Source organism: Grus americana, chromosome 2 (genome assembly GCF_028858705.1).
Source record: "Grus americana isolate bGruAme1 chromosome 2, bGruAme1.mat, whole genome shotgun sequence".
Classification (NCBI taxonomy): Eukaryota; Metazoa; Chordata; class Aves; order Gruiformes; family Gruidae; genus Grus; species Grus americana.
The window spans coordinates 96,384,614-96,400,012 of NC_072853.1; the positions used below are offsets into that span (position 1 = coordinate 96,384,614).

The 15,399-nt window shown below is 39.1% G+C and overlaps 1 protein-coding gene across 5 annotated transcripts in view; it reads right to left on the reverse strand.

The window, feature by feature from the left end:
- Positions 1 to 14,422, reverse strand: part of MAK (male germ cell associated kinase) — a 32,951-nt gene extending 18,529 nt beyond the window's left edge. The window contains exons 1-8 of one of the 5 annotated variants that reach the window (XM_054815937.1): positions 14,326 to 14,343; positions 9,328 to 9,472; positions 7,867 to 8,211; positions 6,064 to 6,118; positions 4,750 to 4,871; positions 3,619 to 3,698; positions 1,674 to 1,806; positions 1,410 to 1,581 (exon numbers count right to left, since the gene is read on the reverse strand). In XM_054815937.1, the coding sequence (XP_054671912.1) occupies positions 1,410 to 1,581; positions 1,674 to 1,806; positions 3,619 to 3,698; positions 4,750 to 4,871; positions 6,064 to 6,118; positions 7,867 to 7,967 (663 nt within the window). In that variant the 5' untranslated portion in view covers positions 7,968 to 8,211; positions 9,328 to 9,472; positions 14,326 to 14,343. Of the gene's footprint in view, positions 1 to 1,409; positions 1,582 to 1,673; positions 1,807 to 3,618; positions 3,699 to 4,600; positions 4,658 to 4,749; positions 4,874 to 6,063; positions 6,119 to 7,866; positions 8,212 to 9,327; positions 9,473 to 14,325 lie in introns of those variants that run through there. The other 4 variants (XM_054815938.1, XM_054815939.1, XM_054815940.1 and 1 more) reach the window with 4 other exon arrangements.
- Positions 14,423 to 15,399: the final 977 nt, after the last annotated feature.

The window sequence follows — 15,399 nt, forward strand, 5'->3', positions numbered from 1 at the left end:
GAAAACCTCTCTCTGATCTCCCTGCACTTCCAGAACTTGTTTATACTGTACATTGAAAATGTTCCAGAAGCTAGTACGTTGCTCTCTTTCACAGGTATTCTTAACATACATCAAAATGTTGTTCTTACTACCCTAGATTTGTGAGCTGCTTAAGAAACTTAACACCTGTGCTTGAAAACGCAAGTCTGAAAATACCACTCCTGTTACACGTTCTTTCTGATGCACAATTGTCATAGCTAGCACTGTTTTACACATCGTAGCAATTTTCACTTAGTCCTCTAGACTCAGTTTTCACTTCCACCACATCTTATCTGTAACTCTCCACCTCTGACCTTTTAGCCTCTTCTCTGTCATGAGTTTGCACCTGTTTCTCAGTATGTTCTCTTGGATGTTTTTCCACCACTTCAAGCTCTGCATGTTCCTAGCTAAGGTCAATTTCTGTTTTCAGTTTTCTGTTTCTCCTTCTCTATCAATAACAGCTCCTTTACTGGACAAGAATTATGCTTTATTTTATATCAGTAGAAGACCAGTGAAATTGATGTTTTTCTCTCCCACCCTTAGGTTTTCCAGATGTAGAGACTCCATGTTCAGTCAGTTATTTCATATAGTTCTGTTTGCTCCCACAAAGTACTGATATGCATCTGCCATCTCTTATTCTCAAAAAAAATATGTTTATTATATGGTCTTTTTTCAGTTTATTCAAAATTTCAAAGGTAAACTTATTATTTTCTTGCATGTTCATATATCCATTTGCTTTTAACTGACATAAATATAACTGCATATCTTTTTATATGCACTACCCACACCTTCCTTGTAATTTTAAATAGTATTTAGCCCTTCCAGAAAATAACTGTTTCCTCTCTAAAATACTGCACATTTTTCCTCCATTACTTTTTATTGCTAATAATATTTTATGAGAGATCTGTGTTTGAGATCAAATGTTTCCTTTATTCCTTAAAAAAAGCAAAGCATCATTTGTCTTATTTATGGTATCTTCTACAAGCTCCAAATTCTGGGTGCCAGCCTACAAGAATTACACTTTCAGGAAAGGAAAACTAATCGGCTGTGGCAAGACAAAATCCTGTGGAACTTCAGATTTTCTGGCTAATATGCATAGCTTTAAATAACTGTATTAAGCAGTTTTATCTGGCTTTCATCAGAGGAGAGCAAGGCTACTCATAACAATATGATATACAACGAATGCTAATATGCAACAAAAGACTAGCATTACGTGCCTTAAAGGAAACTTAAATACAGTTCAGAAAACCTTAAGTCTGCAGGAAACTTACTAAAACAATAATTTATATGTATGTTCTGAAAGAGAGATAACATTCAAAGTTTTATAATAATTTTATGTAACTTTTTTTTTTTTAAATACTACTGTGTGAGTTTTTTTTAAGAAGTCTTACCTTCTTTGGGGTCCCTAATACTTGGCAAATTTTGAAGATTTCATCTACTTCACTCGTGCCTGGGAAAAGAGGTCTTAGCGTGTACAATTCAGCCATTATGCTGCCAACTGCCCACATATCAATAGGTGAGCTATAAATAGATGATCTTAGCAAAACTTCAGGAGCACGGTACCTATGAGGATGGAAAGAAATAATAGATAAATTAAAATAGTAAGAGAAAGGTAATTAGTTAAGATAATGTATTAACTTGTTAAATATACTTACCACCTGGTAGAAACATAATCTGTATAAGGTGGCTGAGACCTTAGTTCTCTAGCCAAACCAAAATCTGCTATTTTCACGAGTTCTGGTCCAATACAGAGAAGGTTTTCAGGTTTCATATCTCTATGAAAAAATCCTATAGAAGATCAGACAGAAAAGAATGGCGAATTATTGTGTCATCGCTTCTTAAACAGCAACCTTTTAACAGAGTAATCCAAAATCTACTTTGAGATGTTTTGAAAGAATATAGCTTTTTTTTTTCTTTTTCAAATTCAAAATAAATTAATGGCAACCCTCTCCCCAACAAGCACACACATTTGCCCTCCAGTGATTATTACACCAAGTGTTCTTAAATTAACAAACGTAAACTGTCGCTAACACACAAAGGAAAATGAATTGGCTATTGTGGCAATATCAAATAACAAAGTAATTTCAGAATGAAATCTTTTGCAAAAACTACAACCGCTTTATCAGTTGTGGATAATGGAAAATTGAGCATCTGACACTTACTTGATTTATAAAATCCCTTGAATGATTTTTAACTAGTTTATTTATCGTTGTGACAACAATTTTCAGACACAGACATATAGAAGATATCAAAATTCTGCTCAGGAATGCTAGCATTAGTAGGCACATAAAGTTTCTTTAATGCTTACTGTTGGCTTGAGCACCTATATACTTGGACAGTGGTTAAGCTGCTAAGCAAATAAATTCTGCTGTTTAATTGGTACACACAATTTGTTATAATATAAATCAATTTGATTGAAATTCACTTGCTACAGTAAAGCATTCAATTTCTACATACAGAAACTGACAACCACTCTAAGAAATTGGCTGAACTTATTACAGTGAAATGTAAATGTTCACATTTATCATACCCATCATTCCCAAACACTTACAGTCAAAACAAAATATTAATATTGTAACTCAGAAATGGAAGTTTTTATTAAATTCTAATTTTCTCATTTATTTCATGTAGAAATGAGGAAGGAAAAGAAGATCCTAATAATCAGAGAACAGTATGTGATCTTGATCAGAAAGACATGAAATGGCAATTTCTGGGTATTTGATAATACTGAACGGAACTAATTATATATTTAAATTCATCAACAGGCCTCGCCAGGGTACATGAAAGCCAAGCAGAGATCACTGGGAACACTGTTTCTTATTTCATTTTCAGCTAATATTTTATTTTCTTTGGAAAGTGTTAGGGTTACCAATGTGATGAGAAGGACAAGTACCAAATAAACGAGTTGAGCAAAAGAGTAAATTACTATTTTTTTTTTCCTATATGCAAAGGAGCTTAATGCCGGTATGTCGGAATGCAGTTTGCAGACAGGTATTAAACATGAGAATTAAAGGTTCTGTAAATGCTGTGAAATTTGTTGTTGTTGTTGTAAGCACAAAGCACCTCTTATTTAGAATGTGCTTGTAATTGCTAGAAAAGGCCCATCTCAATATATTTAAATCCAGGTTGTATTTGATAAAGACACTGTTTGAATTTCTTCATGAACCTGTTATTTTAGTATTTTTTTTAGATGTAGGATATCATATTAGTTATAGTATCTCAAGACAGGAGAAACTGCCATCTGTAAAGTATCAATGCTCCTTAAATAGATCTTTTGGAGGAAACAGAAATGCATAGTATAGCACAGCATACAGGTTTCTTCAGTTTTTTTACTCATCTGGTAAGTAAGGAGGAAGAAAATTACTCAACAGTGTATGAACAATATCCAATGATCTCAAAAAGAAAAAGGAATACCTGATTATAGAAAAACAAGGTATAACTTCAGGTATGGTTTAAAAATGCACCATACTTGAAGCAGAGAAAAATATTTATTAGAGATAATTACTAGCCTTTGCTAGATATTTTTATTCATGTTATTACTGTGCATTATCTTATTTTCTAAAGAAGTGCTATACAGTTAAACTCTAGGATGAAACCTACCGTGTTTATGGATAAAAGCTAGCCCTTGTAATATCTGATACATCATGTTTCTGATGACTGACTCAGGGAACAACTTGTTTCTGTGAAGAAACAGATTAACAACTTCACATAATTAAAAAAAAATAATGTATTTTCAGAACATTTGTATTTCTTCACTTTGCACAACACTTCATAAACAGATGAAAACAGACCTGTCATGTCTTGAGCACAAAGTACGATAGATGCAGCTAGCTCACCTCAAAACTCACTTGCTGCCAGGCCTTAATTTCACTTTAAGTGCTGCAGAGGGACTTCTCCGCAGAGAGGTTCACGATCCTATCTTTCTGTAGAAGCTGCTTGGCCAGCAGTGTGCTTGACCAGATGAACATGGAACACACAGTAATGAAGCAAGGGAGAGAGTGCACAGCGTAGCACTGTGGTAGGTGTGTAACTCAGTGGTACCCTTCAGGGAACCCCGACTGAGAGCAATGCTTCTCAGCTGTAGGGTAACATTGTGCTAATACCACTAGCAGCTATCTCAGGATGCAAACCTAAGAGGTTTGCACGTTAGGAGATAAAGGCGCATGACAATGTCAGAAGGAAACACACATTAAAGGCAAAAGAATTCAGCAAAGAAAAATGTTATTGAAAAGGCAAGTCCTATTCCAAAGTCCACCTTGCAAGCCTTGCTATGTACTGTTTGTCCAAGATTGCAACATCACACAGTCCATATATAGGTCCATCTTATGAGCATGCATGTACGTGCAGATGACCATCCACACCTTAAGCCAAATCCAAGAGCAAAAGCAGAATGAACAGTGCTTATCCAATCCTTCATACATTAAAGTGAAGGCTAATAAAGAAAAAAGAAGTATTTGGAATTTCTCTCGTGGCTCTACATACCAAAGACATGCAAACTACCATGTTAACAACTGAGCAAACTGTTATTTCCAAAAGCATTACAATACGCAATATTGTAACGCAGAGCAACGCAGAATTCTACCCTCAGATAAGCAGGTGCAGCAACTCCTGTTCGCATCAGTAGGGCTGCAAGAAGAGCCTAAAACAGAAATTCCAATGTGTTTTTCAAGATAGCATAAGAATCGTTAAATAAAGCATGACAGCACACTATTTGTTCTGTAAGAGACATACCTGTCCTTCATTAACTGATAGAGATTTTCCTTCATGTATTCAAATACAAAATAAAGGTGGTCATTTTCTCGTATGACTTCTTTCAGTTTTATTACATTGGCATGATTTAGCTTCTTCAGAGACTGTAATAGAGCAAAATACAGCTTCAGATAACTCGACAGTGACTTTGATTCCTTACCAGAGCTAAATTTTTAACACGGAAGAGTTTCTAGCAGGGAATTTACAAAACATGTCCATCTGATAGTCTGTATTTATCTTGTAATCTCTGTTTCAAAGAGCAACAAAATAGCATTTTAAATTAATTTTTAAATAAAAGTAGCAAAGATATTAATAGTAGTTTAAAACTTCTATTTCTAGGGATTACATCATAGCTGTTAATCTTCAGATTAACACAAAAACCTAATTCCCTACAATAAAAGTTCTGAAGCTGTAACAGCTCTTGCTACAGAGCTGAATAAGAAAACCCATCATTTTTTTGTTACAAAATTTTCATGAACAAGAATTCTCTTACAGGAGTTCTTTTTGGAGATATTGATTATGCGCAACCTCCAATAAGTTAGGCCTAAATTATGGATGCCCAACTCCATTGTTAGGGAGTTTTGTATACACAGAAAATCAGATGCCCAAAACATGGGATGACTTGGAATTTAAACTCAGGTTTTCAAGTGTTATTCTATCATTTGGCTAGCCAAAACTCCCAGTGCTTTCTACAAATGCCCCAAATACAAGATATAAGGACTGGATATACACCTACAAATCTGCCAGTAAAATGAAAGAACAGGATAGTAAAACACAAACACACACACAAAATCATAGAATGGTTTGGGTTGGAAGGGACCTTAAAGATCATCTAGCTCCAACCCCCCTGCCGTGGGCAGGGACACCCTCCACTAGACCACGTTGCCCAAAGCCCCATCCAACCTGGCCTTGAACACTTCCAGGGAGGGGGCATCCACAACCTCTGTGGGCAACCTGTTCCAGTGCCTCACCACTCTAACAGGAAAGAATTTCTTTCTAACATCTAATCTAAATCGACCCTCCTTCAGCTTAAACCCATAAATCAATTTCTTTATCTTCTCTCAAAGACAAGAGGCTTGGCTAGGAGACATGGCCACTGCTTGAGAATAGTGGGATATTCCATAAAGCAGCAGGAGCTCTAGGAGCGCCATCAGCCCATGGTTTTGTGGAATCTGTCACCCCCATTTAAAGAGTTCACAGAGTTTAGTCTTATGCTTGGACACTGTAGATGTCCTTTTCCTTCATGCAAACCTAACCAGAGACTTATTTTTAAATGTGGTATGTTCACCACTTTACCTTGACTTCTCTCAAATTCATACATTCATCCCATGAATAGAACTTTCTTTTCATTCTGAAATACAATTCCGAGATAAAGTATTTTCAGTGAACAGTACAGAATGCTTTTAGAACAAAGAATCTAAACATGTTATTTTCCAAGTGTAGCATTAGCTGTATTTTGAACTCAATTGAAAACATTCTAGAATACAGCAACATAATTAAAAACAAACCCAACTCTTAGAATTGCTTAAAATTTAAGTGCTTGATGATTAATCACTGCAAACATATTTTTACAGGGGTAGCTAGCCAGAGAGACCACGATACTCCAAGGTATTTATAAAAACATCAGGGACACAAAATCCCTTTGTATAATTTGAATTGTGCTCTCAATAACAAGGAAAGCAACAGTTCCACTGCACATAAAACATCAATATTTCAAACCAGAAAAATCATCTCTTTGTGCCTAAGTTACATAGTCTAGGAAAACAAGAAAATTATATTTTTTGAAATCTGCAAAGTATCTTGACATTATAATTAAGCATCTGACTTGATCAGTCATTTTTACAAACCTCTTCCAAGGTATTAAATACCAAATAAAAATGGTTTCATTTTTTCAAGCAATACTCATACATACAAACAATAGTCTCTAAACTAATTGTTATCTATAACAGTGTTTTATTTGTAAGTCTTGCATAGGTACAAAGGTGGACATTTGGTGTTGCTCAGATCATGGGACAGGGTTGTGAATGTCATCTGTGTTTCTGTAAAGTTCTAGCACCTAGGGCTAAGAGATTTAAACCCAAGATTTTAATTTAGAATAAACGCATCTTCAACTAAAACTGTGTCCCGTCCCCCCCCCCCAAATCCCAAGCTTAAAAATCACACAAAAAGATTTCAAATCCTGAAATCATGAGGAAGAAAAACACTTCCCACAAAATGTTGTTCCTTTTGCCCCAAAATAATGAAAATAATCAATTGCAGATTTTTTTAAAAATTTTAGATTAATATTATTAACGTAGGTAACAGTACTAGCAGTATAGGAAGAAACCTGAAAATCTCAGAAATTCTTAAAACAAAAGTCAACTATATTACAATTATCTTTCTGCAGTAAATCCATAAATAGAGGGAAAAAAATATCTCAGCAACATACAATTTTTGGTATTTCAGCTCAACACTTTACGTTCTGCTTGCAACTCTGTAGGAATACAAGGGGAACTTCCCCACTCCTCTAGTACATTTTTTGTTGTTTTTAACAATCTTTTTAGGCAAGTATGACAATGCTGATGATTACGTACAACACAACTTTATTAGATCCAAGGAGACAGCCTTTATTTACCTGATCAGATTGTTACCTGGTATTTATCATTGTGGCAATATCTGAAAGTTAATACAGTTCCTAAAAAGATTTGAGGGGGCAGGAAGGTGTTTAAAATCTAGCCATTAAGATGGGTATTCTTACAATTCATACAAATAAATTCCCTAATTAACCAACTGCACAGTTAGTTTTGCTTTTCCTTTGGTGTTAGCCTAACAATATTCTAGAAGGAAGTATGTTCTAACTGAAGAAAAGCACCATGCATTTTTATAAGCCAAGGTAAATCAGTAACATATGCAAACTGATGTGTCTCACTATTGATCTGCTAGCTGGAAGTTTGATCCACAATCACCTTGTTATGTATCTTAATTAAAAAAAATTGTTATGTTAATTACCTTAAAAAAAACTGACATTCTTTTCTACACAGATGGCAGACAGCAATAAATTGAAAAGCAAAGATCTTTAAGATTTTGCAAGTACCTGTACTGAATTTAGATGTTACATACCTTTTGATAGCCACAAGTTCTCCCGACTCATTGCTCTTCCCCATCAACACACTGCCATAGGTGCCATCACCTAGTTGTTTCATGATTGTGTAACGGTTCATTTTTTTTTTTTTTTAAGACCTGGAGAGCCAAAAGCTTATGAAATTCTAAATGTCTTCTGTTTTATTAAAGGATTCTATGCTCTTTGATTTTCTTAGAGAAATCTTCTTCCAGACTGTTTTACGGTGGTGAATGTCTTCTCATAACTCAGCAGGATATTCACTAGTCTCCTCCAAATTACAGCTACTTTGAGATGCAGATACAAAGTTTAAGAGACAGAAGAACACGGTCATTCTCACACAGATCCTTAAAAAAAAAAAAAGTAATTTTACACTATTGTAGGAAAGAGACACTCTACTATTTGTATCTAACAATAACAACCCCCAGATCTGTATAGATAGAACACTTCAATGTAACTAGTTCCTTTAAATCCTTCAAACCACAGAAAGCGCCTAGCCTAGGATTAGGGTTAGGGAGAGATCAGGGACCGGAGAGTCAAGATTACTGTCATAATTCCCTAGAACCAGAGAAGTGTGGTTAAAGCTGGTGTGCTCTGATGGAACTCCTTGTTCGTAATTTGCAGACAGCACCAGGTTTGTAATCTGTAATGAAGGCAGGGCTGAAGTTTGGAAAAACAGACAGCACCACCCAAATTTTGCACAGGGTGCTATGGTAAACCTAGGGTCTGAATGCTGTGGTTTGGCTTGGTAGTGCAAGCAGACTCGCTACGCTTAAAGTTCGTGAGGAAGGGAGGTGAAGAAGCGATATAAACCCTCCATTCTTCACCCAGGTAAATCAAGTTGTGATAAATGCACTTGCATGTCTTGCTCTGAAGTTCACAGAATTCTTAGTGTACAGTCACAGTTTGGATTATGCGCAGTAATGGCTGAAGAGTGAAGTTTATTGTTTGGTTTTACAAGGCCTGCAGATAGAAGTATAGAGCTCGTGTGCAATGGTATGGGAGACTAGATCTGAGTTGTCATTTGGAAAAGAATTCACATTAAACAATGTTGCACCCTCGTCTTTGAATATATGTAAACCTTAATTCAAATCCTGACCCAAACTTGAATCTGAACCCTAGCTTTCATTATACACAATAACGCTTAAGATGAAGGCCTGTTCCCATAGGTCCTATGCACAAATCTTGATTCTAACCTTAGCACTGGCTGCCTACTAGACACAATCCTAAAAACTGATGTTAAAGCACTTATGCAAACTTACATTAGTCATCCACTTATTTACATAGGCCTAGGAAAAACTAACAACCAATCACTGCAGCATTTATTCACCGTAACCCAAGCGCTTAAATACAAACAAACCACTGACTGCTAACCGAACTCCAGCATCACCTCTATCTTTTGCCTATGCTGTCTGAAAATGCAAAATGAAGTTCAAATCAGCTGACGCCCACTGTCAGCTTACCTCTATAGGAGATGCAGAATTCAGCATGCAACTCTGTGGTCCTTATCCTTATGCCAGAATTAGCTACCAGCTGGTAAGGCTGTTCAAACAGATTAAGGAACTCAAATTCAGCTGGCAACAAGCCTCAGGCCTGAGGTTTACACACCTGCCAAAATTCAACAATAAAATTGGCCTCTTATGAGTGTGAACACAGCATTCTCGAGTAGGCTAGCCTGGTGTGTAAAGGAAACATCTGTCTGGACAATGCACCAATGTTTCTAAGCTGTTATGACTTGAAATGCTGCTTCCCTGGAGAAGACATAACATGCACCTTGTTACTCACTGTTGCTTCTGTTACTAGGGAGGAATCTTACATGAGCTGTCAAGATGCCAGTAACAAGTGACCCAGTGGACATCTCAATTTGTAATCTTTGCACCAGATAACCACCAGTTTAGCAGTGAAAAATATAAAATAGTTTTTATCCATTGCCCAAAAAAGCTATCGCTACAGTAAAATAAGATTGCTGGTTAACAGCATGTTCTATAACAAAGCTAAAACCCAGATTTAACAAAAAGTAACCATCATAGATTATTTAAATTATGACTGGGTTTTAAACTGGACTTTCATATATTTAAACCTATTGTTTTTTCTCATAATTCAGCTTTATACTTTATTCCCCAAAGTGCCTGCAGGTACTCTGGTCTTTAAAACTTTGAACCGTGCCATTTCTTCAACAAGACTATTTGTTGACTCCAGTAATAAGCAGATGATCAAGTGTTTATGCCAAATTAAGATACACACTAACCACTTATATCTTGTAAGTTATCAATTGTCAGTTTTTTATAAACCCAAACCAAACACTTTCTGAAAGTATTCTAATACATGTAGTGATAGGACAAACTAAAAGAGGGTAGATTTAGATTAGATGTTAGGAAGAAATTCTTCCCTGTGAGGGTGGTGAGGCACTGGAACAGGTTGCCCAGAGAAGCTGTGGATGCCCCCTCCCTGGAAGTGTTCGAGGCCAGGTTGGATGGGGCTTTGGGCAATGTGGTCTAGTGGAGGGTGTCCCTGCCCACGGCAGGGGGGTTGGAACTAGGTGATCTTTAAGGTCCCTTCCAACCCAAACCATTCTATGATTCCGTGATTTTAAAACACAGCATCTGCATCTAAAGCATCAGCAATGATAAATCACATATGCATTTTGCGTATAGGTATACAGAGACATATAACATGAAGTTAAATGTAACAGGATTTGGGTGCCTGTGTTTCTCTGTTTCAACAAATATCATCATCAGATGTTTAAGACATAGTTTTCCAAGGGTATTCGGCAATAGCCGCCAAAGATAGCCCTAGCCTGAACTCCGAGTTGCATACATTAAAAATTTGGAGAGCATGCACACATTTCATGCCCAACTTTTTGCTCTCTAACAGTGAACCAAAATACCAAGATAAACCCCCTTGCATTTGCAATAAACAGACCCAGATCTACACACAAACCTCAAGTTTTGACCTAAGTCCTCTAATTTTGGTGCCTAAATCCTATCAGCTTTCCAAGTAATTTTTTGAGTATAAATTTATCACAGGCTTTCACAATTATTCCTTTTGTCCAATTCTATTACTTCGGCACATGCACTTGAAACAGCATCACATAAAGTGTTTCTTCCTTCCAGAAGTCCTTTGTAACGTAACACATCACAGACATAATTGTGCATTTTGTCTGTTCTGTAATATATTTTATTGCCTTATTCCTTTTCTACTATATACTGTAATTTTTAGGGTATGAAAACACTTAATCAAGTAAAGTACAGAAATGTCAGCACATTCCTTCAACAGTCAAATAGAAGTGTCAAAACTGATGTATGAAAATGCACAAAGCCAGGTGTGAAAACTATGTACTCTGACAACAATATTTATGTACCATCATACATACTGCATACGTTCACTACCACACTGATGCATGCTAGGCCATTCCACTGAAGACTCTCATGAAAGAGGTGTCTTGGTCACTTACAGTTAACAAAAAAGGCAAATGAGGGGACTCAGTGAGACATCATCAACTGAAAACTAACCAAGTCCAGTGGAAAAAAAGGACTGCAAGTATCACACTTGACCCTAAGCTCTTCTCCAACTTTTTAGGGAATTCATACAGAAGTATCTAAAAAAAATTGATAGAGTTCTACGGACAACTAAACAGTCAGTTTTATGGCAGTGCTATGTCACACAGTAACCCGTAAGAAATGATGGAGAGTTACAGAGGCTTGCTGACCAAGAGGTACAGCACTGGATCCTGCAAGACTCTAACAGCCACCGTCACTGATACTAGAATAAACGATGCTGCTAAGTACTTGTGTTTATCAGCCTGTTGTGACATCAGGGTCAGGGCTGCCTTTTGCTCTTACTGGAATTACAGAGCATAAAATCATCGAATCATTTGGGTTGGAAGGGACCTTAAAAATCACCTAGTTCCAACCCCCCTGCCGTGGGCAGGGACACCCTCCACTAGACCACGTTGCCCAAAGCCTCATCCAACCTGGCCTTCAACACTTCCAGGGAGGGGGCATCCACAACCTCTGTGGGCAACCTGTTCCAGTGCCTCACCACTCTAACAGTAAAGAATTTCTTTCTAATATCTAATCGAAATTGACCCTCCTTCAGCTTGAACCCATTACCCCTTGTCCTGTCACTACACTCCCTGATAAACAGTCCCTCACCATCTTTCCTGTAGGCCCCCTTCAGGTACTGGAAGGTTGCTCTAAGGTCTCCCCAGAGTCTTCTCTTCTCCAGGCTGAACAACCCCAACTCTCTCAGCCTGTCCTCACAGGAGGGGTGCTCCAGCTCTCTCATCATCAATGATGAGTTAGAATATAAATGCTCTGCAGTCACATTTCACTACAACAGACTTTTGCACACTTTATACTTTGCACCGCACATACCCAGCTCAGGTGTACAATTTTTTCCTCTGTGGTCTCTATTTTTTCAAAATTGCAGTTCAGTTTTCTGGTTTGTACCAACCTCAGGAAAAGCGAGGGCTCAATCTAGCTTTTGTGTTTAACGCAAGCCTCTGAGGTGGCCTTTCCCATCATAAAGCTTGTATGATATTATTTCCTGAGTTACATGAAACCCTAAAATGTAAAATTATCATAATAGCCAGCTACCAAACTGAAAAGAGAAAGCCTACTGTAAACAACAGCTTGTTTTATACTGTTAATGACATATTGCCCATAATCTCTTCACATAGGATTAAGGAAGTATTAAAGCAGGGGACAAATAGAGGACAAAATACAATAGCTTGAAAGAATCTAGTAATTTGTGTAAATTTAGAGAACCTGAACAAGTACTAAATAATTTAAGCAAATTTTCACTTTTACTATATTACTGTTTTAAGCACTAACAACAACCTCAAATTATTCTAGATGCCTAAATTATATTTCAAAATGTAATGAACAATACCAACTCATCTACATTTCTGCTGTACAAGTATTACGCATTACCAAAAGTTTTAAATTTGCATGCTAAAGAAAAACAGGCAACTCCCAAATTAAAATACAAACTAGAATATATGACCCAATAAAGACCTTCCACACAGATAAGCAACACACAGCCCAATTTCACCAACCTGTTAACGGTAACTGCTGAAATCACCAAAACCATTCACAGAGCACGGTACTACTCTCAACAATCAAAACTGGCAGTATTGCACAGTATGGAACGTATGCCAATACAATTTTAAAAGTTAAAAAAAACCCAACACCAACCACAAACCAAGAAACAAACCGTTGCTACAAGAACCTTCTTTGCAGTGACTGTATATTACTAAAGCTGACAGTAATCAGGTCCCATGACAGGTGGATCCAGTTCTGGAGATTAACTACAAACCCATTACTCTAATCAAAGACCAGTGGTTATTTAAAAGCATGACAGCTCAGCTGCAAGCAAGAAATTAATAACACTGGCAATAAATATTTGTACTTTCAAATATATTGCCTTAAATATTTTTTTTAAAAAGTCTCTTCAAAAACCTTATATGTTGTTTCACTTATTTGTATCGGGCATTCAGGACAGGCCATATCAAAAAGCTGGAACTCCAGTTTGCTGGATATATTTTCCCTCATTTTGTTCCAAACCAGCTTTGGTCTCAAACCAAAATGGTCCACACCGACTTTTTCAGGATGCTTCAACAGTGAGCTGCGTGGATGTTCATCACCCCATGCCAGCAAGGTTATCCTCTTCCCACCCCCGTGAAACCTCTTCCCGCAATGCAATGAGCAGTACAGCAAGTTTCAGGACAGTAATGGTTTCAGTGAGACCTGCGGCCGGACTTTCAAGTCTCCAGCCCTGGGTGGTGTCCAGATGGAACACAGACTACTCATCTCTCAACATCTCCACATCACTCTAAGTTTCAAGAAGTGCGCATTTCCATGCCAATTTTAGTTTCAACTAATGACATTGTTATCTCCCAGGAGTGTGCAGTTACCTCTCTTAATATATGCTCACGGTGGAAAGGGGAGCACAAGCCTCCTCTCACTTATTCAAGCTGTGAAACTCAAGACCTCCTGGCCTGGAACTTCCACCCTGGTTCTCATAAATAAAAATTCACCTCCTCTCATTAACTCTGAGCACATCACGCTGCCAAGGCCCGGACCTGCCTTACTGAAGCAGAAGCAGGCAGGATCCCTGTCTCCACACACCGCACCTCTGATCCACACAGAGCTTTCCTCTCCTGAGCCCAGCACTAAAGAGCAGGCTAGCTCCTCATACACGCGAGGAAAGGCCACTAGTGACCCGCCCCATCTCAAATCACCTAGGGGCTGGGAGAGGCCATCCCGTCCAGACGACGGACCCCCGGCTGCTCCCGCTCCAGCTTAACGCGGCAGCTCCTGCCCGCTGGGACCACCCCAAACGGCCCGACCCCGGACATGCGAGACGCGAACAGACACCCACCCAGAACACCCACTGCCCCCGCTGGGGACCCAACCCCCTCCCCGCCGCCAACCAAGCAAGCACAGCCGCCCACTCACTGCGGCGCTGCGGGCGGTGCCAGCTGGACGGCCGCCCCCGCCGCCGAGCCCCCGGCCAGCCCGCCGCCGCCGCCGCCTCCCACCGCCAACCGCCGCGGGGCCGCTCTGCCTCGTCGCCGGAGCGACGGCGCGAGGCCGCGGGAGGGGCCTGCCGCTGGCCCCGCCCCTCTCGCCGTGGTCACGCGGCGCAGCAGGCGGGCGCGAGGGCCCTGCGAGGCGCGGGTGCGGGAGGAGCCGGCGCATGCGTGGGCGCGGGGATGCGCGTGTGCACACGTGCGTGGACGCACGGAGGGCACAGGCAGGTCCCGGTGTGCAAATGGTGCTCGGGAGGGTTTTCAAGCCAGGCGAGCAGGGGGAAGGCGGTGAATAACTGCCGGTACGGAGAGCGGCGACAAGCCCAAGCTCTGCAAGAAAGCGAGTAGCGTAAAACGGGACCTGGGGCTGACGCCAAGAGCCATGTCACGTGTTTCCTGAAGGTGGCACCACAATACACGAGATCTTCTTGAGAGTGTCGTTACTGGCGTTCTCGTCAGTGGTAACGGTAATTATACCTCAGATCAAGCCACCGGCTCAGCTACCGCGTAGGTGGGACTTGTACAGAAATTCCTGTCTGCAGTATTCATAGCTGTAATGAAGTCTGAAGGGTACTTGCCCCTAGCGTGGGTTTTTATTATTATTATTTATTGTAAGCAATTTATTAAAATGCACATTACTAATATTGATGCAGGGGGAAAACTCTGAATGCTATATGCATTCTAAAATATATATAGTTATTATAAAAATAATGATGACGTTTCCTCTTGGCCCTTTGTGACACCCATTTCTCCAGTGTGTACAGAAGGCATGGTTAATAAAAGTGGCATGTTTAGTGTCTGAGTTAGTAATTTTGGCAGTGAAGTCTCATTTTAAGCTTTAACTCTCAACATCAGTTTGAACTTCCTATCTTTCAATGTTTTTGGGAGCAAGGGGCAAGAAAAGGAGATCTTTTCAACACAGTAACTACTAGTGGCACCATGGAGGGAAAGGCATAAAATTGTTTTAGAAATTCAGATTCGTATCTGCTTCACCAAGCTG